General features: G+C 45.5%; 1 protein-coding gene across 4 annotated transcripts in view; it reads right to left on the reverse strand.

The window, feature by feature from the left end:
* Positions 1-25,067, reverse strand: part of PLXNA4 (plexin A4) — a 1,024,340-nt gene that overhangs the window by 919,629 nt on the left and 79,644 nt on the right. For all 4 annotated transcript variants that reach the window (XM_085653587.1, XM_085653590.1, XM_085653588.1 and 1 more), the window contains one exon: positions 16,789-18,066. In XM_085653587.1, coding sequence (XP_085509713.1) covers positions 16,789-17,964 — 1,176 coding nt within the window. In that variant the 5' untranslated portion in view covers positions 17,965-18,066. The remainder of the gene's footprint in view (positions 1-16,788; positions 18,067-25,067) is intronic.

Genomic DNA, 25,067 nt, shown 5'->3' on the forward strand with positions numbered 1-25,067 from the left:
TGCTGCACAGTCGGGGAATGCATTATTGGAATGGTGTTGTATGTGCTGTGAGCCTGTGTGGAAAGCATCATCCTGGTGTTGTGCATGAGAGACTACAGTGGCATTCTTATTGTGTGTTGGGTCGTCGCACTCACCAGTGTGATGGAGACAGGATGTATAAGAGATCCAGTTCAGTCAAATGACATCAGCTGACTTATCGTTTACTTTGCAAATCCCATGTTGATGCAATAATTAGGCCATCCAAACTGTAAATCACGTGGGAATGGGTGGAAAGGTATGGCATTGAGAACACAGATATCCGCCTGGACGGTCTGCATCACAGTCTTCCCCTACATGAGTAATGAGTTAGACTGTCATATTTGAATATGATGAGGGATGAGAGTGGGATGAAGTCTTTGATGTAGAGTAGCTTGATTTAGGTGGTTTGATGGTGGCTGACTCTATAGTGTATCATGTGGTAGCTCTGGTCTGTTTTGCTAACAGCCAACTTGGCTGGATGTGTTTCATCAGAACAGTAGGGAGAATATGATTGTCATTCCGCATGTATTGATTACAAACTCCCATTTTAGAGTCCACTCTGGTGTACTGGAGACATTTTTTCCACACTGTCATCTATCCTGCACTGATAACAGCTGGGCTTGGTAGAGTCGAATTGGATACATTCTTGTGATAATTGTGATGCTTGAGCATCCCCTTTTTAGGTCTCGCCTAGCATTGCAGCGCATATGCGTTGCTCGCTCTGCGAGACATATTGTGTATGAGGAGATTTCAGAAGGGGACTTGAAGCCCCGCCCATCATTTTCATTGGGTCGCGTCAGCGTTTATGCTAAACGCTGGCTTCTCATTGAAAAGGATGCTTTTTCGTTACCGCCCTTTCTCCTTTTCGTCCGGCCCATCCGGACTGGGTCGTCTGCTTCACGGCTGTCGTGAAGCAATTTCTTATCTTTAGAAGGCGTGTACTGCCGTATCATGTTTCCGACAGCTTTTTTTTTTTACTTCGACGCGTTTATCTGAGCCGCTGCTTCTGGAACCGAGGTGTTGCAAGTATCGGACTGCCGGCTTGCGCAGAGCCGGGAAGTGGTGAGCGATGCTTAAAACTTGTTGTTGTACTAGTAGAGTGCACCTTGAGCTGTATGTAGCACGTATTACTTGTGAAGTGGAGCTAGGGCCTGCACTTAGGTTTCCATCATAAATGGCAGAGAATACTATTTAATGTGTTATTTGTTTGCATAGTCGCACTAAATTTTGATAATATATTTTAAGTCCGTGCGCCTTTGATGCGGCCTACAACTGGACATAGCATTTGTGTGTAAAACTAGCCTAGTGCCCTTGCCCAGCCTGTGCATGCGCCGCTTGCAGTTAGGAAGGGGTTAAAGAGCCGGTGCGAGGGTAAATGCTTCCAAGTGTTTACAATGCCGTGCTCTGCCTCCAGAGGCGAGCCAGCCCGGGAGCCGAGTGGTGCTCCTCCCTACGAGGTGCGCCGGTGGGATCCCCTTCCCCGGTTGGCAGAGCCCCGCAGTAACAGCCGTGTGATTTGCATTCTCCTCCCAGGCGTCTCGAGGCACCGCCACATGAAGTGAGAGGAAAGGACCCAGGAGCAGCAGCAGGCGAGCCCGGGGATGCAAGCAGCGCTGCACCGTGCCGCCGCCACGGTGGGCTGGCTGGAGGAGCCCAGCTGGCAGCTCCATGTGTCCCTGCCGATTCTACTGTCCCTGCACACCAAGGGTAAGAGAAGCGTTACTATCTCTACACCGGCTCCTTGTGACAAGGTGCGCTGCCGCCTCCGTGTCTGTACGTCTTGCCTCTTTTCTTCCAATAACGGTGCGGGTTGACTCCGCCCTCAGCTTTCAGACACAAAGAAAGTAGCAGGTCCAGGGGTTGCTGAAGTTAGAGCCCACTGGAAGTCCGCATGAAACCGGTAGTTCAGAAAGTTGCTTTTAATTCGGATGCAAGCGCTGTCTCCTGCCGAAAAGTTGATACACTCCGATCCCTGGCAGTGGTTTGTTTCAGTGATGCAGATTTTAGTTTTTTTCATTTGAATGCAAGCACAGTTTGCATGCAGCTTTACAGAGTTTACAGTGGCAAAGAATCTGGCGTAACTCTGTAAACGTAGGTGACATTTGTTAGTTTTAACCAAGCATAAACCTAAATTGTGTGATTACTGTTTTTTCTGTTTTTGTACAACTGTTTATCTCATACAGTTTGGTAGATGGTCCAATTTATATTCCATAGGCCGTGTTTTCCCTATATACAGCCTGGTATAATTCACTATAACTTGGTTCCCACCTCATGTTTCTGCTTTAAACTGAGCAAGCAGGGTCTTCACACATTTGCTTATACCTGCGGAGACCATAGGCGCGTGCATTCTTCTGGTGTTCATGGCCACGGGAGGGCTGCAAGAAATAGTGCTCGAAGAAATGTCAAGGAGGACAAATACGGTGGTGTGAGCGAGCAGCACGAGTCTGCAGGTGACAAAACGTAGGACAGCAGTTAACATTGTCATCCATGAACTGGTTGACAAGCAACTGTTGTAGACACACCTTACTGTAGACATTTAGATGCATAGCTACAAGGTTATGACTTGGGCTTCAGTCGAGAGATGTAGTAAATAAATGTAATCTACTGGAATCATATCTCGTGTGGTGGGCATGGTGGGGTTGGGTCGCCTATAGTGCTGGTGTAACTTAATATTCGTTTGTAAGGCGCTGCTAATGTTGTAAGCGCTCTAACACCTTCGGGTAATGTCGGTACTATACAAAACTGCGTAAATAAATAAGCTAGTGGGAAGGGTACGTGCTCGGGGTGTTGAGAGGGATGGGGGCTGGCTGGCTTCAGATGCATGTTTCTGTAAGGCTGTCCGGGGAGAATATGCCTGGGAAGTGGCGGGGCTCGGGCTGTAGGAAGGTGTGTGTGTGTGTATGGGGGCGGGGGGAGTTAGGGGGTGCTAGCTCGGGTGGTACCCAGGTTGGGGAGGGTCAAGATTCAGGCTGCTTCTGGGGCTGCACGAGTCCAGGATGCATAACCACATGATCTGTGCATTATGATGACCCGATTGTATTGCAGGGTTGCTTTGTGAAATGATAAGGGGGGCAGCCTCTCCTTACCTCCACGACCTGCCCTATATGGGTTGCAGCAAAGACAGCACAATGGTGACCACTATGGTGATCATGGCAGACACTGCCAGGATCATGACCCATTCGGAGTCTCCCTTCTCTTCCACCCCCTGCATGAGCCTTCTCTCCACACAAGTGTAAATGCAATGGGTTTTGCATTTACAAATATTTTAGCTATTGCCATTTTGAATCACACTGCATTTTATTTATGTTTTACAAAAGAAAAACAAAACCAAAAAACAATGTCATTTACAATGTCAATAGCTCAAAATAATGTCATTGCGAGACCTATTGTGTTGTAAATGCTTGTTTGCAACCTGCACTAATCACAGTTGCCCCAGCAGAGCCCAATTGTGGTGTTCCTCTGACTTTTGCTACTCTTGGGAAGAGTGTTCTCTTCTGATCTTGAGTGATATTCTTTTTTGAGCTATCCCAGGAACAGCCAAGTTTCCACTTTCTACCTGGATGTTAGATGGCGTGTATATTTTGTGTCTCGGCTGGCAAAGAGGTCCAAAGTTCTGCCACCTGTACTGAGAATGTTATAAGAGATGACTCAGCATTATGTACAACTTGGTTCACGTCCTTTACCTATGGTGTTTAGGTTGTAAAGGCCAAAGTGTAGCTTTCAAGAAAGAGATCTCTCCTCAGTGGAAGAGGTTGGAATGGAGAGGATGCTTGGTGGTCAAAGCAGGTTGCAACTTGATGCCTCCCATCTTATCAGAAACAGATATGAAGCAATTAGCTTGAAAAAAGGTATCCACTAGAATTATAAAAAGAGAAGTGTGACTTAACAACATATTGAATTGTGGAAATAACTGTGGTATGGAACACTGCAGCAGATCTTTGTAATGGATCTCTCGCTGTTACAGAGCAAACAAAACAATTAACCGCAATATGAGCATCTGTACTTGGTATATTGACGCTAGGTTGCAGTAGCTGTTGTGTCCAGTAAGACTCAGGGTCGTAAACTCTATGTCAGAGTTCTTAGTCCAAGTCGCTTGAGGCACGATAGACTAGGACATTTAGGGGATGACTGTTTCAATTTTATATGTGGATGGCGACCATGGTTGATAAATGTTAGCAATAAAGAACTTGCTGTACTTCCCCTGAAGATGGGGAGAAAACTTCAAGGTGCCCTGTTTTGAGGTGGTTAGATATAGTTTAGAGTATCTAGAAGTCTAGATTGTGGAAGTCAGATTTTTGTTAAGCGTTGCAACAAACATTCCATACGAACCCCAGAGCATTATTGGATAGCAGGCCCTTTTTAAATGTGTAATGTGGTGTGCCAGTGTTTTGTCATCCAGAAAACTGGTAGACATCTTTAACAATGTTAACACGTCACTGCTCCAGATGTCTTGCCCTTCGGCACATTCATGTAAGTATTCATGATAATATCAGAGTTCTGTAGCACATCTTGTGCAGAGGGCACGTCCCTACATGAAGCAACTCTGCGATGCCCTCGCTGACCAGTATGAGAATAAGCTCAGCACCTGAGATCATAACTGCCTGGGAAAATGTCTACTTTAGACAGTAAACATCTTCATTCCTCTATTTTACCACCACAACATTCAGCAGCCAGTCTTGCAGCCTTTACCACTCTGTGCCAGGCAGAGTTTGACCACCCTTGACCATGTTGCTGATCATTTGATTCTTCACCTAACCTAACAGGTGTCTGATGACCTACGGTTTTACCACCTGGGATTATCTCAAACCACAACCGCATGGTACTACAAATGCTGCTTTCATTCTTTTGGGTCTAGCCGTGAAAGAGGACATGTTACGCTACATCCAATGAGCCTACTCTACTCTTTCACTATGCAAAAAATGGGCATACAGGATAAGGCCCTGTGCTGGCGTGTTACTATGCGTTCAGATAACACTCAGTGTAGCCGCCTGTCTCCTCATTTCTGTTCTACCCAACCTGTTCATCTCCATGCCTCTTGAGGCTCCACTACTGTCCAATCATTTTGATCTCTTTCTAAGCCCCTATCCTTCCATGAACCACTCATTTGGTCTTACCTGCTACAGTTGAGCAGATGACAAACACCGTCATCAGATTTGAACAGTCTGTCAACCATGATTTACACCTTATGGCGGCGATATCTTGCTTCAAGAACTGCATGACCAAGAATCATCTAACAGCGAAAAATTAAAACCTTACATCAGACTAACCCGCTACATGACCCACCAAGTTGGGCCCTATACCGCCACCATTGGAATCCTTGTAAGCATCAGCGTCCTCCTGCATTATATAGTACAACTTGGTGCCACCGGGTAATTTAGTTTTTTAATTATCTTCCTCATTATATGATGCCTCTGATCAATGTTCACTGTCTTTGGATGCATCACAAAAGGCATGGTTAAAGCCACCACGCCTTTTGTGCTCTTGTTCCGTTGCTGCACCAGTGGACTCTACTATGCCACCCCACTACTTGTCCTGCACGGACTTCAGCGGACTGAACATTATGCTGCAAGACTTAAATCCACTTACCACCTTGGGGCCGCCTACCACCACCCTTCGAAACCCATCATTAGTTGCCAGTGGCCCCGAGTCTCAGTTAAGTCCCTTCATATCACAGGCCACACTCCAGATTTGGACCAAAATGTCTGTACCAGAAGAAGAGCTGTTTCAGTGCAGGCAGGTTCTTCACTCCAAGATCCAGCAGAAGAAAGGGATCATATTTCACTATAGAATTTACAAAGCTACCAAACTCACTTCCTCTACACATTTGGAAAATTGAGGAGCACTTCTCTATTCAGATATCTGTGAAAATGTGACTCTTGCCCCCTTTCCTAAATTACCATTTGGCTGTTTCCATTCCTGCTGCCTTGGTAACCGGCCTGATTGTCGATGATGCTCTGCCAACCCTCCAAACATTGTCACTTTCCAACCTGGTGATATTCACGACATACACCATCCTTCCCTACCAACCCAGCCCTCTGTGATTTTAGCACTCTTGGTTGTAGTGACGAGTGGTCAAAATACGATTTGAGCAAAACTCTTTCCCTATACTTTTTGTCCCACATACCACAGCTAGAGCTGTGCATGTCTCTGGCAAAGATCAACCACCCTTCTTTCATCTCACCTTCTTTGGAAATGACCACACTTCTCCCACTGAAGCAAGTTCACTGAAACTCAAGCAGGGTTCATCTTCACCCTTTGCACACAACATCAAACGCTTCCCATACAAGACACACGTGACATAAACAGCGATTCTGGACACAGTCATGTCTTGCAAACTCTGTGACCTCCTAGCACTTGTTGCTTTTGTGGCCATCAAATGAACATAAATGGACCCTGGACCTGCGAGAGTCAGACCAAGTGAATTTCCAGAAGCTTATTGAACATGGAGAGCTCAGATATAAGGGAATGCACGTTTGCTAGAGCTGCCCCAGCCTTTTTTTCCTTTCTTTGTGTAATAAGAATCCACTTCAGAGACCTTAAACGAAAATGACTTTTTCCTCCAAAAAAAGTCAATCTTGCAGCTTGATTTTTTGCCATATTTTAAATTGGTACCTGTCGAGGTGCTCAGTGGATGCGCCTCTCGCATGGCTTCACATCGCATGCTGCCAGGGTAATTTCCTGAGTGGATATTTGGTGCACTGTGTGATTTTCTCATGTTTCTCTGACAGCACAAGTGGCTTCGAAGGTTCGGAAACAGTTTAAAAGTGACTGATAGATAACACGGCACATGAACATTAAACAGGGGGTCCTAGCCCGCCAAAGACTAGGAGACGCCTGCCTGCCTGCAGGTCTGGGTCACGCCAGCGGTGCGTAGCCCCCAACCAATCACAGGGGGTCGGGCAGACAGCCACCGTGGTACCCGACTGACAGGTGTAACAGCCAATCTCCACGGTTGGAACGTGCTGCTTAGGATAACGGCACGGCCCCTTTCCGAGTTCCGGCTGCTGCTGATATTGAGAGAACTGCGCACGAATGAAGGTTTTCGAAGAGAGAACGGCGCAAACCAATTCTATTGCCAAAGGATGCCGCATCCTTTTGCTATATCTTGCTTATTGTGTGACGGTAATTAGTAGTGTGGAATAGGAAAAGGTTTACAAAAGTAATTGCTTGATTTCACTGGATCCTGTAACTAATTACCCTGCTTGGTTTAAAATGGCAGACACAAACTCTGACTTCTCTCAAGAGTTCAGGTGTTGTGTAGGTTACAGGCCCAGTTTCAGCATGAGATACCCACCAAGGTAGCTCCGTGGCTCATTAACAAGCAGAAAAACATATGTTTTCCTTTAATGATTCATGAGGCCCGCAGCCCTGCTTTCTGGTTTAATTGTTTAACTTTCAGAGAGGTGGGAAGCCCGTGGAAATGGTGGTTGTTATCATGCACGTGAAAAGCAAGGGTACCTGTGACACTCCCATTGTATTAAAAGAGGCCCTCAAGCTTCTATTACACTGGACTTAAGAGCTGACCCATTGCCAGGCCGCTGGAATCATGCAATTCTACAGCCACACCGTTTTCCACGTTATTATGAATTTGGCACATGTACCACATAATCCATTGCTGCTACATTATCTGCAGTTTCTAGGGAAAAAAATAGTTTCTAGCTCAAACAGATTAAAAGGTACTAAAAACACAGCAACACGTGTTGCTGCCACATTTGCAAAGACCCTTTGCAAAAGTTGTTTGGTCACCTCTAAGTTGTCTATTGCTGTTCTTGGCTGTCAAACTGGTACTAATGGCGGGATACATTTGCCCAGACAGTGTTAACGTGTTAAAATGACAAAATGATGAAGTAATATGGTTACAAAATGTGCCACCTCAAACTGCATAATTTGCCTGTTCTTGAAACATAATTTAGTGAAACCTGCCACATAACTTGGTCCTCGCATGCCAGATAATGCCAGTAGGCCTACGTATGGCAGAAACACTGATTTTGCCATTGCCGGAAAAGTAACTGAAAATGTACACACAATCAATTTACATCTCAGTAGTGGTTTGTTTTATTTTCCTCCTACTGTGACACTATTCTTAATTTGTGATACTATGTGAAACACAGCTGCCAATGCCACACCTTTTGCCATTTTGTAAGTGAAAAGGCTTTTGCCGAGTTTCACTAACAACACAGATACAGCACGGGCAGGAGCATTGCAAATCCCCATTATACACAGAGCAGTAACCCTTGTGTGGAGCACCGGCAACACGTACTGCCACTGTCCTGCCTACTCCGATCTCCAGTGGTGCTAGCGGAGTCTCTAAAACGATTGGAAGGAGCTTAAGGCACAGACACTACACTTTGGGGCAGCCCCAATTACTTTGTTTTTTCTACCCCAACAAATTCTCTCTTTATGTGATATGAGTAGATAGAAATGGATTATAGCACTGCTGTAAGCCCTTGGGCCCTACACCTATGATATAGCGGTCTAATGCACTTGGTGACAAGACGTTCCAACAATCCGTGGCTTCATAAATACTGCTACTCATTTCTAAACCTCCGGTATTTCCAAAACACAAACTAATCACCCCAAAGAGTCTCAAGGTGCTGGGGGCCGTCGGGGAGATTAAGTGAGCTATTGCCCGGAGTCACATGATGCTGAGCTGATCTGCCTCTGGCGCTGGGAATCGAACTGTCAGCCCCGCACTCTGGAGTCAGACGCCCTGGATGCTGCGCCACACCTCTCTCATTTCTGACACGAGTGGGACACAAGGTGTTGTAAAAAACATGCATGTCTCGTCGTCAATATTCAAATTCTGAGTTGCTAAATATCCATGATCTGGATAAATAAAAAAACTTATCTGAGCTTCAAATAATTGAGATTTCCTGGTGCATCTTGTAAGGTAGAGCACATAACCCACTAAGACAACGAATGTTATTAGCTATCTGTTAACTTGCAGCTGTGGATGGGGTGGGATCCTTTCGTCAGAAGTCCTGAACATCCAGGTTGACAGTTTTCATAACCGTGGTTCTCTAGGGCAGCAAATGCAATCGAAAAGTGTAAAATCTTGACAACGGGAAATGGTGATGGTGTGCAGAGATGAGAAAGAGTTAGAGGAGAGAGTGAAGAGTGTCAGGATAAAAAGATGAGGGTAAGGAAAACAAGAAGGATAAGACAAAAGACTGGTAAGAAAAGAGGTGAATGAAATAAGAGTAAAGTAGTAAACAGAAGGCAAGAGACGAAATATGACCGAAACGGCAGATTAGCGAGGAATAGAAGAATGAGGTTTGTCATAATGTAGAGAAGGCGATGAACATGGCGTTTGAGGTAGATGAAGATGGATGATGGAGAAAGACAGATCAGGACAATGGTGAGCAAAGTGGATGATGGGAATTGGGTGATTGGTAGGCCGGTGCTAAGACAGGGATGAGAGGCGAGTAGAGCGAGAGGAGTAGGGAAGGGTGAGGTATGGGCCGGATTAAGGATGAGGATAATGAGAGGAGGAGGTCATTAGAGAGAAGGGTGATGAGCAAATGATAAATTGTGGAGGGGTAGAGAAGGAGTGCTAAGAGGAGAGTGGTAGAACAGAAGGGAGGAGAGAGTGAAGGGCAGCGAGGGTGATGAAGACTGAGTGGAGGTTGGGAATAGGAAAGTCTAGTGCTGATGGAGGTGGAGGGAAAAGAGTGTGAGGCGGAAAGAAAGAAGGATGTGGCAGAGAGAGCAAGCAAAACAAGGCAGTTCAGTACAAACCCCTAAAAATAGAGTTCAAACTCGAAAGTATGACCCCGCAGTAGGTTGAGTGAGCAGCGCATCCCTCTGCAAGACCATCCAACATGCTCAGAGCTAGCTCTCAGACACCGGGAGGATGCAGGGCAGCTCCATTCATCTTCATGGTCCACCCATGCTGCTTCATGGCCCTCCCAGATCCCCAATCCTAGAGCCGGGGCTGGTAGGGTACATTATATTGGCTTTTGTATATAGTGCTTGCTACCATTACTATGGCACGATAGCACATTCTCACTATGGACGCCATTTTGTATGTGGTGTAAGAGTGCTTGTGTGAAAATAAGGACTGAGTGTGCATTATCGTGTGCATTTGTGTGGAACTGTAAGCTAGTGGGGTTTGTATGTCTTTTTGTATGCAGGTGGTGGGTGTTTTTTTCCCTAGGCACGCTGAGTGTAAGGTGTCGTGCATGATTTTTCTGCACACGCATGCAGGTAGGATATGCGTCTGCATGCACAAAAGAACCCAGTGAAGACATCTTGGGGTCACAGGCTCCAATCTCCGAGGAGACAGCACAGCCTGTTACGCTTTGAGGGTTCACAACATTACAACTACTAAGGTGCAGGGCCGCTTTAGGGCAGTGCCACTGGTGCGACTGCACTGGGCGCTGACCTGTGGAGGGGGCGCTGACCTGGGGGTGGGGGGTGCTGTGTTTCACAATAACTTATGATTGGAGAGATGAGGGGCACTTTTGCCTGGTGGTAATGAGAGAATCCAAAGGGGCAGTCATGGAGCGTAGGGGGCGACATAAATGATTGTCACACCGGGCGCCACCAGCGCTAAAGCCGGCCCTGTTAAGATGTGTAACAATAATATGTCATATTAAACTGGCAATAAGCAATTCCATTTGTGGTGTCTGTTAAGCCCTGTATCAGTAACAATCGAGGGCTTGTTTATAATAATCACTGCTCTTACGCACAACGTACACAAGGACCTATGTATTGCGTGATCTGTTGCATTCCTGGTTACATCTGGTGTAGTACAAATAGGAAGCCCTGATACACAGCTTTGCAGTGTGTGTAAACGAGAAGGCTAAGCTCTTCCAGATGGACTCCGCAGTTCTGCCTCATCTGTCGAACCCCTCGCCTCGGCGCATGAGGTTCCGGTGTCCTCCTGCGGAGGACGCTTTGCTGCAGCAGCAGTAATGGAGCCCTGCGTCTGAGAGAGAGTCCCCTGCTCATAGGAGGAGGTACCGGGGAAGGCTGCTTGCTGACGCAGAGGATCCTTCCACCAGCCGTCACAACACATCAGGTTGTCCAGTTTGCGCAGAACCTGATCCTGACCAAGGGTCAGGGCTGAGGCATGTCAGTCTCCATTCGCCAGCAGCGAGGAGTAGTGCGTGGGTGCCTTTGGAAGAGCATGGCACTTGTCTGTTGGAGTTACCCTGTACGCAGCCGCTTGTGCTCTAACAGCGACAAGAATTACTCACAAGCGGAAGACGGCTCTGGTTGCAATGGAGCTCCCTCATGGAAGATTGCCAATGACTATTGAACTGATCTCCGTAGAGAGTCATTCAATGTAATTATACCTTATTCAGATGTCCTACCCATCTGACATGGATCCAGCCCCCCTGGACCTGCACTGGACATCATGATCTAAACTCAGTCTATTCATGAATTTCCAAATGCAGGAAATGGCCACGCTTCTTCACGCAACTCGTTTTACGGCAGCCCCTTGCGGAGAGCCAAAAATTCGGTCTGTTCCATCGGAATTTTACACTTCCTCCTCTTCTACCTCAAAAGAGCCATCAACTCACGTCTTCATCTTGAACGTGATCTTTAGGCTGTCACCAACACACGGGTGCTCTACTGGTCTCCCTAACCAACAGGAAAAGGTCTCTCCCCTCTCCACACAGAGAATTAGCAAAGTTCCTTCTGTACGATAAACAGAAAACAGTATATTTTTATTATGCTTGATTAATTAATTAATTCATTTATTTATTTTAGAAGCTTATAGAGCGCACGGCTACGTCCCATGTAGGTGTCCTGGCGCAGCTGATTCACGCACAGGCACATAGAAGGACTAGGTACAGTTGAAAAGCCAGGTTTTTAAAGCTCTCCTGAAGGCTGATTCTGGTTCCGTCATACGGAGAAGAAACGTCACATTACATAAAAAATCATTACAAAAAGATAAATACTTGAAAGGTTATAAATAGACATGGCAATCGAATTGCTTTAGTTTAAGTGTTTCTAAAAACTGACCAAAGATTTAAAATATCAAAGAAACATTAAGAAGTTTGTAAAAGCTTTAAAAAAAAAACGATTTGTAAACATTACACACAGGTGCAAAGTTCAGATATGTTCATTGAGTTCATTTCAGTTCAAAGAAATGTTCATTTGAGACACCGTTTATCAATAAAACCACAATTCATAACATCCACTAGATGAACACTACTGCTAGCAATAGATATTTATCAATACAATCAATGTAAAAACATACCCAAGGTGCAAAATCGTTTAGAAACATTGAAAATCTAGCCACAGCATGTTACAACCATACATTGCATCTGGAATAAAAATCGAATTCCTAGCAATCTTGATCTTGTATTGTATTTTTAAAAGATAGGTTTTAAAATGTTTCACCGTGGAGTTAAAAAGTATCGACAATCTAGTACAATATGATCTTTTGTGCAATGTATCTACAACCAACCGCACAGCCCTTCTGAGTTCTTTAATGATAAAACTCCTAGCGGGTGTGCATGAACGTGGGTGTAACCCTATTATAAGTTTTAAAATAGTGCTAGCATTTGTGGGTTTTAGAGTCTATGTAAATATGGAAAGGGAGAATTAGTTTCTCAAACTTTACAATGTTCAATAGTTGAAGGTTGAAAACCAAAGATCCCTTTTCCTTAATGCGATTCAACCTAGCTCGGACATTTTTTCTTAGAATGGGTTTTGGGTTGGACGACATAATAGTTACTAACCTCCAATGTATCTGCCATAACCTGCAGCTATATCCTTATCTTTTCAGCCCAGCGAAGGTCACTTTTAATGATCTCATCCTTACATAGTGTGACAACTTTACATTATTCAGACATTAGGACGTTCCTCTAGAACCTTAATGAGCGAACCAATGTGGTAGCGAACCCGGATAGTGCCCCAAATCCATCCTAATGGCTGGAGCCATTGCACATATGTGTTTGGGCAGTGTCTTAATGTCTCATTACAACTCGTCAATGTGTGAATGTGCATGATCGGCCTTATGGAGATTTGTCGCTCTAGCTTTGCCGCCGGCCAGCAATATAGGAGATGAACTAACGACTCACATTTATAGTCGAAAAGCCCGCAGCTTAGGTCTGTGTATGATTCGGAGCACCATGATGATCTGAATTATTTTATTCGGGAAGAGCATAAATGCTCCTGTATGGTTTCAAGGAGAACATGTAAGAAGTAGAACAGAAAGCAGATAGCCCGAGGACGCCTTTTTTTTCCCCAATTACAGTAATTTTCAATATTCAGCAAGACCCTGAGATTTTCACCGTCCGTGGACAGTGGTCACTGAAGAAGTCCTTCACTGTTCTCCTCTGACACTAACAAAGATGGGAAACGGATAGCCACACCTAGGATATCCCAGAAAACTGCTATCTTTCTGCTGGGCAACAATAACGCCACTCAAAGATAATTCGCTGTGTTGTCCGCATCATTCATATGGTTAATATTGCTGCCATATGGTATAACGTTGTTATTAACCTATCAGCAATCATCAGCAAATGTTAAAAAAAATTCTAGACATAGGATATAGAAGGTTTAGAAAAACAAGTAAACAAACAGTTCTGCTCCCCCAGAGACTGTGTTTTCTATAACTTCGGTAAATTGAAAAGATTGCAGGGAGTAGCCGAAGTGGCAGTTACAACACAAAATAATGGTTTATGCAAAACCCCTTTTTTTCTTACACTGAATGTCTGGTCATTTGTTTGTCATTTATATGTGTCTATGTGCGCGGCGGATCTCATCTGCAATGTTTTTAAAGTGTTATTAATACATGCCACAGTGCCACACTGGTTTCATTTCCCTTGTGTTAATATTAATACTCAGCGTTCTAGCTGCGGGAGGGGGAGCCTGGGCGCATTTCGTGTCTTTGGACTCCCTACCATATCATGTCAGTTAGCGTGTTCACTCGGCCACACATGTTTAAGTATATCACTTTGCATACACTTGCCCATACTCTGTAATTGTTTTTTTATCTTTCGTTATCTATGGCAATTTCAAGTTATATTAGCCGGGTAGGACAGACCAGCTGCCACTGGTGTGTGGCAATAGGTGTTTTCTACGAATGTAGCCACAGCCCGCAGCAGGCCCTAGCGTCATGAGCATGAAAAGCAAATAGATGCTAAAGTTTGGTGGGAACCGTTATATAGGGGATAGTGAGTGCCCACCACCAAGAGGAGTCTGGGAAAGAACGTGGCCACCAGGCAAGAGGAGGCTGGAAAAGAGGGACTACCAATCAGAGGAGTTTGGGATAAAGAGTGACCACCAACCAGAGGAGCCTGGGATAGCGAGTGACCACCAATCAGAGGAAGAGGAGAGAGAGAGTGACTACCAACTAGAGTAGACTGGGATACCAGGGACCACCAACCAGAGGAGACTGGGATAGCAGGGACCACCAACCAGAGGAGACTGGGATAGAGAGTGACTACCAATCAGAGGAGTTTGAGATACAGAGTGACCACCCGTCAGACAAGTTTGGGATAGAAAGTGACCGCCCACCAGAGGAGACTGTGAGAGAGTGACCAGGTAAGAGATTAACTACCAAGCAGAGGAATCTGGGATAGTGAGTGATCACGAACCAGAGGAGTTTAGGGTAACGAGTGACTACCAACCAGAGGGGTCAAAGAGAAAGATGCCACCAAGCAGAGGAGTCTGGGGTAGTGAGTTATCACCAACCAGAGGAGTTTAGGGTAACAAGTGACTACCAACCAGATGGGTCAAAGAAAAAGATGCCACCAAGCAGAGGAGTCTGGGATAGTGAATAACCATCAAACAGAAGAGACTGGGGTAGAGACTGACTAACAACCAGAGGAGTCTGGGATAGTGAGTGACCATCAACCAGAGGAGACTGCCCCAAACCAGCTGTCCCTCCTTGAGCTCGAGTTCTACTGTCGTGTGCTAAATGTCTCAGAAACTGTAGAGAATTCATGAATCTAAGGTCAGAGCCAAGTTCTTTGCAGCCCTCCCTGCAGCTACCTGGCACACGTGTTATGCATCACTTTATGAAAGTGTAGTCTTCGTCGTCTTTGTCGTCTTCATCTAATGGACTTTTTTCCCCAAACCTGAGAGGATGAAAAAGCTCCCTCATTCTTTAAACTCCCCGCCTGGTATCTGATATTGTATAAACATTGATTCTATTATCTACAGTGCAGGTCTATGTGCCAGCTAAGGCCTCTGTAAGGAGTTAGGATCGATGATTAAACCCTTCCTAATTGTTGCTTGGGCAATGAGGCGATACTGTGCGGCATTCTTGCAGTACCGAGCATAGCTCTGTGCGAGAACCGAGCACTAGATTTTCTGGAGGTTATGGGTTAGTGAAAGGTAGGTGGGCAGTGAGGGTGTCACATTTTGCACCTACAACCACACGTAAGGCAGTACCTACACTGCCTATGATTTCTGGTGACAAAGCACAGTGAGTCCAAAAGTCAAGATGTTTAATTTCTTGAACATCCTCAACCCCCCAAGGCATGTCTACAGAAGGGAGGTTCCGGTGCTATTACGCAGTAGCAATCGCATGAACATTCAGACAACCATCATTATACGTCGGGTGCTGTCTAAGGGTATAAGTACATAGTGCTATAAACAGCATGTGATGCTGTTACCCAACTCAGGGGCACTCCTTTCATCAACATCAGAAGCATTAAAGGCTGCTTTGGCCTTACTGGGCAGTAAGCCCAGAACTGTGCAACAATCATGATTTCCATGGCATGTTTTAGTTGTTCCTTCAAGCAGTGAGAAGGGTTTTACTCCACTGTCGCCTGCCTCTGCCTCTCCCGTCCTAGGCCTCTGCTCTGCCCTCGGGCATCAGATCAACTTGTTCGCAATACATAAGTTCCAGATTGCAATTGCGCAAACAGGACCAGCTCCGCTGGAGGTAAACAGAGGATAGATGCGGTGCATGCAGTGCCTCTGGTAATTGTTTTACTTTTGGGAGCCATAGAACGTTAAAACACAATTAAAATATAGAACATATGCAGTGCCTTCCCCAGGCTCTGTTAAAAATTACCAACAGCATCAACAGAATTTCGCAATGAGGTTGTCTAGCAAGCAGTATACGTCTTAAGTTCAGGTCCATGTAAACACCCTCAGTTACTTGTGTCACATCTTACTGTAGACCACCCATCACGTGCTGCAATAGAAGGGACCCCCAAGACCCCCAGAATGGATTGAAAACAAAGGACTTTTTAGAACTACAAAGCAACCCGTTGACTTTAATGCGTTGTTCCCCACAGTTGTTCTACTGCCATGTACTGTCTGTGTCTGCGTCCTATGGAGCTGCCCATGTACAGCTATGCAAACAATCTGGCGTCACCAATCTATACGCACAGAGCCACCCCAGCTGCAATGTTCTGATCTGCTGCTCAACCCTACCTACCGCACTTTTCTTCGAGGGGAAACAATTTTAATTAAATGCAAATATGTACTTGGCAAATTGGTTTTATCTCTTCTAAAATATTGCAAATGACAGATTTGATAGGATCACAGTTCAAGTTAAGAATTCATGTCTAGCACAGGGTTAAAAGTCAGACTGTCACTGGGGGCACCAATGTTGAATATTGTCTTTTCTTTTAGAAAGCACAGTAATGTGGTGTTTTGTCAACGTGAATCAACTGAAGTGGTCCAAGACTACAACAGAGTTCACTAAAATGTTAAATCAAGGCCAAGATTTGAAAAGGTGTGATCCTGATAACATGAAGTCATCTTTTACACATAATTTAAAAATTTAACCTCTAAGCTATGTCAGAATTATCATTTCATTAGCAAGTGTTTAAGAGGCCTGGTTGTACTTACAGCACTGCTACAGGGGATGTCCTTCACTTTCAGCCAAGCAAGATCCAGCGTCCCCTCTCCCTTGTAGCAGGACTGCAGCCTTTCCTTAATACGGTCGTTGATCTCCTTCAGCACAAAAACACAAAGCGCAGTTTCATCCAGGGACTTTACTCTTCTTTTCTGCCCCTTGGAGAAGATGGTAAACAGGACATCATCATTTGGGCCAATGTTCAGAGACCTGGCTAGGATAGCACCAGCCTTGGAGAGGTAGGCCGCCTGCAGCAACCGATATTCAACGCCATTCTTCTCGCAGCCAATGGGGACCTCGACATAGGAGTTAAAGGCTGTGTCCTCTTTACAAAGACGAACAAGTTTCGACGTGTAGACCTGCTCCTTGGTGGCGGAGCTCTGAGAGGAAGTCATCTCTGGTTGAAGGGTCAGAAAGTACACATGGTTACCACTACTAAAGCCATAGATACAGTAGATGTCGAAGTCTGGGATAATAGTGAACGTGTCCGATGGGATCTTAATCATCGAGGCTACAAACTCATCATGAAACACATAGGCAAACATCCCATCATCTTCTGGATGCTTAGTCAATTTCCTGCTGGAGATGGTAGGAAAATATTCTGGTTTGCCATCCACAGCTGTGGCAATGAAGAGCTTGTCATCATTTTTGGTGTGGGAAACAATAACTCCAAACACTGAACCACTTTCATTAAATCCAGAAAGATAATGTTCCTTCCTGTGGAAGGGCTCCCCAAGCTTGAAAAGGTCATCAAGTCGTAGGAGCTTACAAATACCTTGGTACAAGCTGCCACATGCTATCAGCCTGTTCTCTTTGTAGTCGATTAGCAGCATTTTGTTAATATTGTTGGTCAAGGTCAAAGGTTCTGTGCAGAGCTGGACAATTGTAGGGGGATAGCATTTGGGGTTGTCCTCATCTGGCCCTGTCTGATGGGTTACTAAAACCTTGAGGTCTTTGTCCAGCTTATAGATCCTGTTCACCGCCCCGAGGAACACATGTCCCGTTCTTTCATCCACTACCAAGTGGTTAAACGTCCAGTCTGCATTCTCAACGCTGAAAGTGGTAAAGTTTCTTTTTGTGGGGGTTGGCTGTCTTGATAGGGCAGTCACTGCTGCATTTAGAAGAAACAGGCAGATCCAACCTGTCCACCTCCAACTCACCATCGCCATGCTTCTATTTTGTTCTCCAATTTGTAATTCAGAGATGGACGAGGCAAGCAGATGCCACGTCCAAACACCTTCGGAGTTGGATTTTCAGATGTTTACTTCCCTCTGAAAGAGCAGAAAAGTACATTTCAATCAGCGGTCAATAGACATTTTCTAATTCCAGTCTGACATTAATTTTGATTTTCTCCAACATATTTCACAATTGTTATACATTAGCAAAGTGCTGCAGCAATTTTGACACAAACTAAAGAAACTGAGAAAAATCAAATCCTAAACATGAATGTTTTAAAAAAAAATACAAAATATATACATTTATAGTTAATCCAAAGCTTCCGATTAAAAAACAGTGAAGTGTCTTATATCAATTGCTCAGACAAATGTAGCCCTCCAAATTTAAACCCAGTAATTGATCTCGTCCAAACCTCTAGTCTATCTATGCCCACGCACTAAATATATTTTAAAAGAAGGAAAAAAGGAGAATGCATGCTATTCGAAAAAGCACTACTTCAGAATACTGGAGTATAGTGTACAATATCTGCAGTAGAGTCTTAGCGAGCACCAAAAGATTCTAGTCGATTGCGTTAATTTCCGTATTAGAGAACAGAAGTGGAAAATCTGACATGTTATCGATGTTTTATCACTTTGTGCCCCATATGTGGTTCAGGAGTTGCAGAAGTGCTTTCGCTTGCAAATAGTCCCCGCCCCATGGACTTGTGAAGTGTGAACCAAGGCAATTTCCTCTTTGTGTCTCGCTATGCGGCATCGCAATTTGTTTTGTACATTGAACATAATGTGCCACGGCCTCTTAAATCTTTCCCACTTGTCTACCACAAACTTATAGTGCATCACTACAGTCTTTGCACACCTGCCTTCATATTGCTCACGGCTCGTCTCTAGCATTCGTGGGCCATTCCCACTGTGGGTAAACTACTGTCTGCCAATGTGTAGGTAGCTCAGAAGGGTGAGTAGATTTATGTAACTCTTCTCACAAATTTGTTTGTACTTCCATGAACATTTTGTGAAAGCACGCTTTTGTAACGAAATGTGGTTTGCCAGTGTCAAGTAGAAAATGTCTCTTGCTGAGACCTTTTACATGTAAGAAACTCTCCTGCTGGTGTCGCGTGAGAATGTTTTTTCTGAAGGGGCGCATTTGTGTAATAAAGTTAGGAGCAATAGCATAATGCAAAATTTCAAGTAATTCCCGTTTTCCAGCAGAATTCAAATTTTGCCCAAACCTAGCTTCCATGTGTTCCAGAGAGCTGATAATGTGAAAAACACAATAATACATATTTAGTCAACATTGGTCTTTTCCTTACCGGAGTCATAGTGGCTCAGTACCAACAAGTTTAGCACTGCAACATAGCTGCTTTATGACTGCACCAAATTGGAATTGTTCTGGCACAATTTGCATAATTTCACTAATTTCCTTTGACACTTGTTGCACAAAATTCTTGAAATTATGCCATCAGGCCACGTTGCATATTTACACATCCAAAGTATAGCACAGGAGTGCAAAAACAATGCAAACAAATGGAATGCGAGTAGCTGTTGTTTACCGCACTTGTTTTTTGTGCTTTTTTAAACCTGGAATGCATCCCTGCATCCCAAATTGATGCAAGGATGCATTTTTAAGTTCAATATGTGCTAAATGACAGACTTGCATTTTGCCTCATAACATATTTGCAAAATAATCATGCAATTACAGAAAAGCAAGTTACAGAAATTGCTCATACCCTATGTGTCAATATCAGTCATTACCACACGTTTTAAGAGTTGACCTTTACAATGCTTTGTATTTACTACTGTCTGCTGCTGAAACAAACATCCCTTAACCACTATCTGCCTCTAAACCCTACACATGCCTTACTGCTCTTTAACACTACCCGCCCTGGAACCCTATAAACCCCTTACCTCCCTTTACCTCTACCCGCACCTGAACTCTAAATGTCCCATACACTTTTACTACTACCTGCCCCTGAGTCCTAAAACCCCTTTTAAAACCCTTACTATAAGCCACACCCAACTCTGAACCATAAAAACCCCTTCAAACCCGTTACTGCCCTGAACCCTTACATATCCCCTAATCCCCAAAACTCCTTAAACTTTATAAATGACATAGTAAGTATGTCTTTAAAAAAACTAGTTCTAAAGTATTACATGGCAATATACCAGAAAAAAGGGCTGCGCGGTAAAGGCATGTGTGGTAAAGACATGCGTGGTAACATCCTACGGGGTAATCGCCACTTGGAAAAGACAGTTTACCCCTTTGTGTGATGAAGAAACCACACAGACGAGTTGCTTTCAGAGAACACTTTCCCCTTGCCATGCTGTCCCTTCCATAGGTCGTGTAGCACCCTGTGCTGCTTCATATGCCAATGGTACCGAATTAGTAAACATTGCACAAGCCACAGGTTTTGCCCGAAGCCACAGAGCTAGAGATACCGAAGCTGGTAATTATCAATGCGCTGTGTACACAGCCAGGATGTGTTTTTTCTCATCACATATGCACAGAAAGGGAAGGCAAGCCAAGCCATTCATCACACAGTGGTTATCACGCACCCCCCTCTAGCCCCACCCCCATCTCGGAAGGTGAAACTGCACCAATGGGTATGAGAGGGAAAGCGGAGAGTGACAGGATATGTTTGGGCTCATTTCAGAAAATCAAAATTGCTGATTACTAGAAGAAAAAACAAATAATGTGGAAGCAAAAGATAACAGCCGTCAAGAAAATGAGACTGCCTTTATCGCACACCGCTCAGTACGTCAAACTCCTATTGCAGAAGCAGCAAAAACAATTGTTGGCAAAATAACCGATGCACAGCCATACAGAATCCATTAAAGCATCCATTGCAGGCAATGGCGAGGGAGCTTGCAGAAAGCTGCATACGGTCCCAGGGGTGACCCGATGGCCACACCGTACATGGCATCTTCCAGAGACCCAACAGGCGCTCCTGAATTGCGTTAGGTGTGGACTCGGACACACTCAAAGGGGCTCTCAGGCAGACCCTCACAACCAGAGATTCGAAGACTCTGCAGTCCAGATATTCTGGCAACAGAGATGTGTATTTACACCAACTCTCAGCAATTGGATGCTGGTGAGATGGGCCAGAGTCAAATGTGAGAATGTGGATTTCCAACAGGTGATTGAAAGGTCCACCCCTGGATGGGGGATGCGGAGGGCAGTGCAGCCGGTGGATATCAGGCTTTACCCGACTGTCCAATGAACTAACAAAAAAGGGTTTGGGAGCAGGTCACCTCTAGGAGATCCAGCGACTGGTATAGCTCAGTTCCCAGTCAGACCCGAAATCTCTCACGCAGTGATCATGTCTCATCTAGAGCAGAAATACCCTTCCCATGACCCCGCTAGGCAGCTTTCGTGTGTCTTCCGCCCTATGTGTCACCACAGAATAGCCAGTCCACCTCTGAGAGCCAGATACCCCAAACATCGCCCCGCACACAGGATTGAATGCTCTTCACCACGTGTCTACATCCAACCACACAGAGGGAAGGAGCAGTAACGCTCGCACTGCTCACACAAGGGTGGCTTGTGTGTGAAGTGGTGGCTGCTGTTGACAGCGTCATCCAGCAGAGGGGCCTCAGAGGAGCACTGAAAGGCCAGAAGCCTACTGTAGCTGGACCTCTGCGCTGTCAGAAGGGATGCTCCGTTTCCCTGCTGCTACGCACAATCAGAGGCCCGAGATGCACCTTTCCCTCCTTAAAAGGAGAGTTGGATTAAAGATATTGACAGAGCAAGTCAGGGCTGTCTTCACAGTATTATTGGCACCTGGGTAAAGCAGTGCACCGGGCCATGCCTACATTTGTTTAACAGAAAATGTGTGTTCAATTCTAGTCTGCAGGATGCCCCTAAGCTCGTGGGGGCCCTGGGCAATTGCCCAGCATGCCCATGCATTAAGACGGCACTGGAGCAGGTCACCTGCCAGGAATGCATTAGCTCCTTCTTGACAAACCTTTGAAGGCTGTCTAACTCCTTATCTGCAACATACATCCTGCTGCACAGAGAGTCCGGAGTGCTGAGGCCATGGCCATGACAGCCCATTTCAAAGGTCCCAACTATACTAAGCGGACTTGTGCATGTCCAAGGATCTCAGAGAATAGTTATTATCTAATATGGCACCCAACAGCACGTGATTCGCTTCCCCGTGGATTGTACTCCCACTAAGCAGTCCAGGGAAGGCTTGAGAATGCACTGAGCGTGTGAAAATTGTCTCAGGCTAGGAGTGCCTTCTTGCCCAGAAGAATGGAGGACATGCTCCTGTGATTTGATTTCACAACATGCCTATGTTCTCCACCCTCAAACAGAAGCCCAACGTGTGCCCACAGGTGGTTTGCTCTGTAATTGATCACAATATGAGAAGCTCACTCACTCACTCACTCACTCAATAAACACGGAGTGAAGGAAAGGACTCTGCGGGACGGAGATCCGCCTGGCCAGGCTCCAACTCCAAGGAGTGTTTCAGGATACGGCCTCGATCTGACAGCTTCCAGAGAACTTGACTGTAATCATGAATTTAATATGTCTGCGGGGGACCAAAACATGGCGTCGCTGCAAACTGAAAGCGCGAGCCCTGCCAGGAGTCCAGATGGAAGGCAGCAGTTTTAGAACATTCACAGAAACAATAAAGTTTACCGACAACTGTGTCAAGAGCTGCCACAGACTCTTCCTCACACAAAGGGGCCACGGCTCCGGGGTACGAGGCCTTTCATGGGAGGATGAGGGGGGCCTGAAGCATCTGTCACGCGGGAGCCTTCTGCTCCCAGCTGCCTGTGCCCTGCACTATGCTTATGACGCGGTAATGAAGAGAACTGTTCCGGAGGGGAGGGGAGAGGGGGGGGGGGGGGCTTGAGTACACTACAGCGGGACAGGCAATGAGGGAATGAGGGGGAAAAGCGTAAGACATTCAGAGTCATTCTTGTGACCGTTTTGGTTTCCTTCAAAGGTGAAACGTCACAAAGCAGAAAGGCAGGAGTCGCAGAAAGGACAGTAAAGCTCGGGCAGAAGTAGTTGCCCAAAATGCAACACGTGAAATGAAATGAAATGAAATGAAAAGGAAGGTTTATATAGCGCAACTGTCACTCCTAACGAAGCCTCCTGGCGCTGCACGTGACTAACGTTGCATCAACACAACCAGCCTTTCAGAGGCATCGACACTTTGCGCATTATCACACTTTGCAATCGGCCATCCTACTTCTGTTGCCTCGCCCCGACCGTCCACGCTGTAAATGTGATTACCCACAATGCACTGGGCCTTTCTTTCAAGAAAATCGCCCCAGTCAGGAACTTTGGAACATTTTGCAAACAATAAAATAGGAGACAAGGATTTCATGGTAGGATATGTTCACAGGTGCGCACTCCAATAGTTTTTAAATTATGTAATTTTCCTCGGGCTTTTAAATATTCTATTGCTCTACAGTTAAATTCTAGGCGCATTTCATAGATTTAGTCCGGCCTTCCACCTTTCACAGTTCCCCTTTAATAAGTGGATTTAGTTTATGTGCGCGGGAACACTGCAAAAAACGTAGCGTTTAGATCTTTGTGAAATACATACAAGGAAATGATACTTTAGGAATGATGTACGATCCACTGGTTAGTTGTGGATTTTGAAACCAAAAGCACTGGGTTCTAATCAGAGTTTGTGTGGACCAACACTCTGATCCTGGGCGGGCCACTGTATCTGCTTCCGCCTTTGCTGCTTAATCCGCTGAACTCTGAAAAGCTCAGACACAGACCAAACAGACAGAAAGCGAAGGGTTCTCTAGGGCCACAACGTTTTTCAAACAAGTGTTGTGGGCAGCTGAAGTGGGAGCCTAATTCGAAGTTTGTGAGTTCTTATGCCAGTTCTCAGGCTCAAAATTCCCTACTCATCATCAGACACACCTAATTACACTAGGGAATTTTAGGATAAAGCATACCGACCTCACATCATTTCATCCTTTGCTTTGGAAGTTTGTGTTTGGAAGAGGCCGTCAGATCAACAAAAGACCGAGACGGGCACTTAAGCATTTCTTGATCTCCCCCATCTCTGTGTGGCTCATTTCAGACTCAGAATGGGCCAGTCCTTCTGTGCCTCAAGCCTGCAGCAGACACTCAACCCACTGATTTACCCCCATGGCACAGAATCCGCAGCTGGGAGTGGTACAGCAGACAATACTGGGAGACAGCGGAGTGTGTTGGTCTGAGGGCGATGTCTGGCCATCCATGCTGGCTAACAGAGCTGGGGGTCCACCAGGAACTTTGATGACAAAGGGCTTTTGAGTCCATTAGTGGAGCTCTGGGATGTGTGCCAGGGCAGCCCTGAATTGTGATGCTCACTAGTATTGGGCTGCACGCTGCCCAGTTGCAGCTATGAAAACAGTATGAACCTTGCTTACTTTTCCTGTATGAAAGGAGAACAATGAGAGGTAGATGGACGCTGCCCGCAATCTCCTGGGGTCAAAATTCCCCTTCATGCCTTGGCCATGTGCAAATCGAACATTGCATTCCTGCGGTTCGCTCTGGTCTTTCACCCGCATAGCCAATTGTTTCCCAGGACACCGGGGAGGTGGTGAGTGGATGCCGGTGTGTACGAATCCCAGCAACAGGGCCATGCAAAGCCACCCTACCCCGATCCATGGCACACAAAGCCCGTGGCCCCAGGCGCTTAACGTGACCATTGGACGTTGTTCAATCAAACCCCAGTGCCAAGGAGGCGGTGGCAGCCCTCTGAAATTCTGCATAAAAAGAGCCCCCTCTGGGACATTATGGATTGTCCTCATTTAACCCATCAGATCCTTGGAACCTTCAATGCCCTCCACTAGGCGCTTGATAGCAGAGTGTGCTTCAGCCCTTAGAAACAGGGGATGGCGCTGGCTTACTGGCCTTGTGAGTGTTTTCCCACTCACAGTATTTTGTTGTGGGTTCTGGTTCCAATTCTGGCTTCAATTTAATGAACCACAATAAACCCAGAACGTAAAATGTTGCCTGCTCGACTAGGATTTGTTTTTTTCCACATGGCATTTTTGTATTATGAAATTTAATTTTACCATGCAAGTCCGATCTCTGATTTATTTACTTCAGCAACAGGATACAGTGCAACAGAGAGCTGTGG

Source organism: Triturus cristatus, chromosome 4_1 (assembly GCF_964204655.1).
Source record: "Triturus cristatus chromosome 4_1, aTriCri1.1, whole genome shotgun sequence".
NCBI classification, from domain to species: Eukaryota; Metazoa; Chordata; class Amphibia; order Caudata; family Salamandridae; genus Triturus; species Triturus cristatus.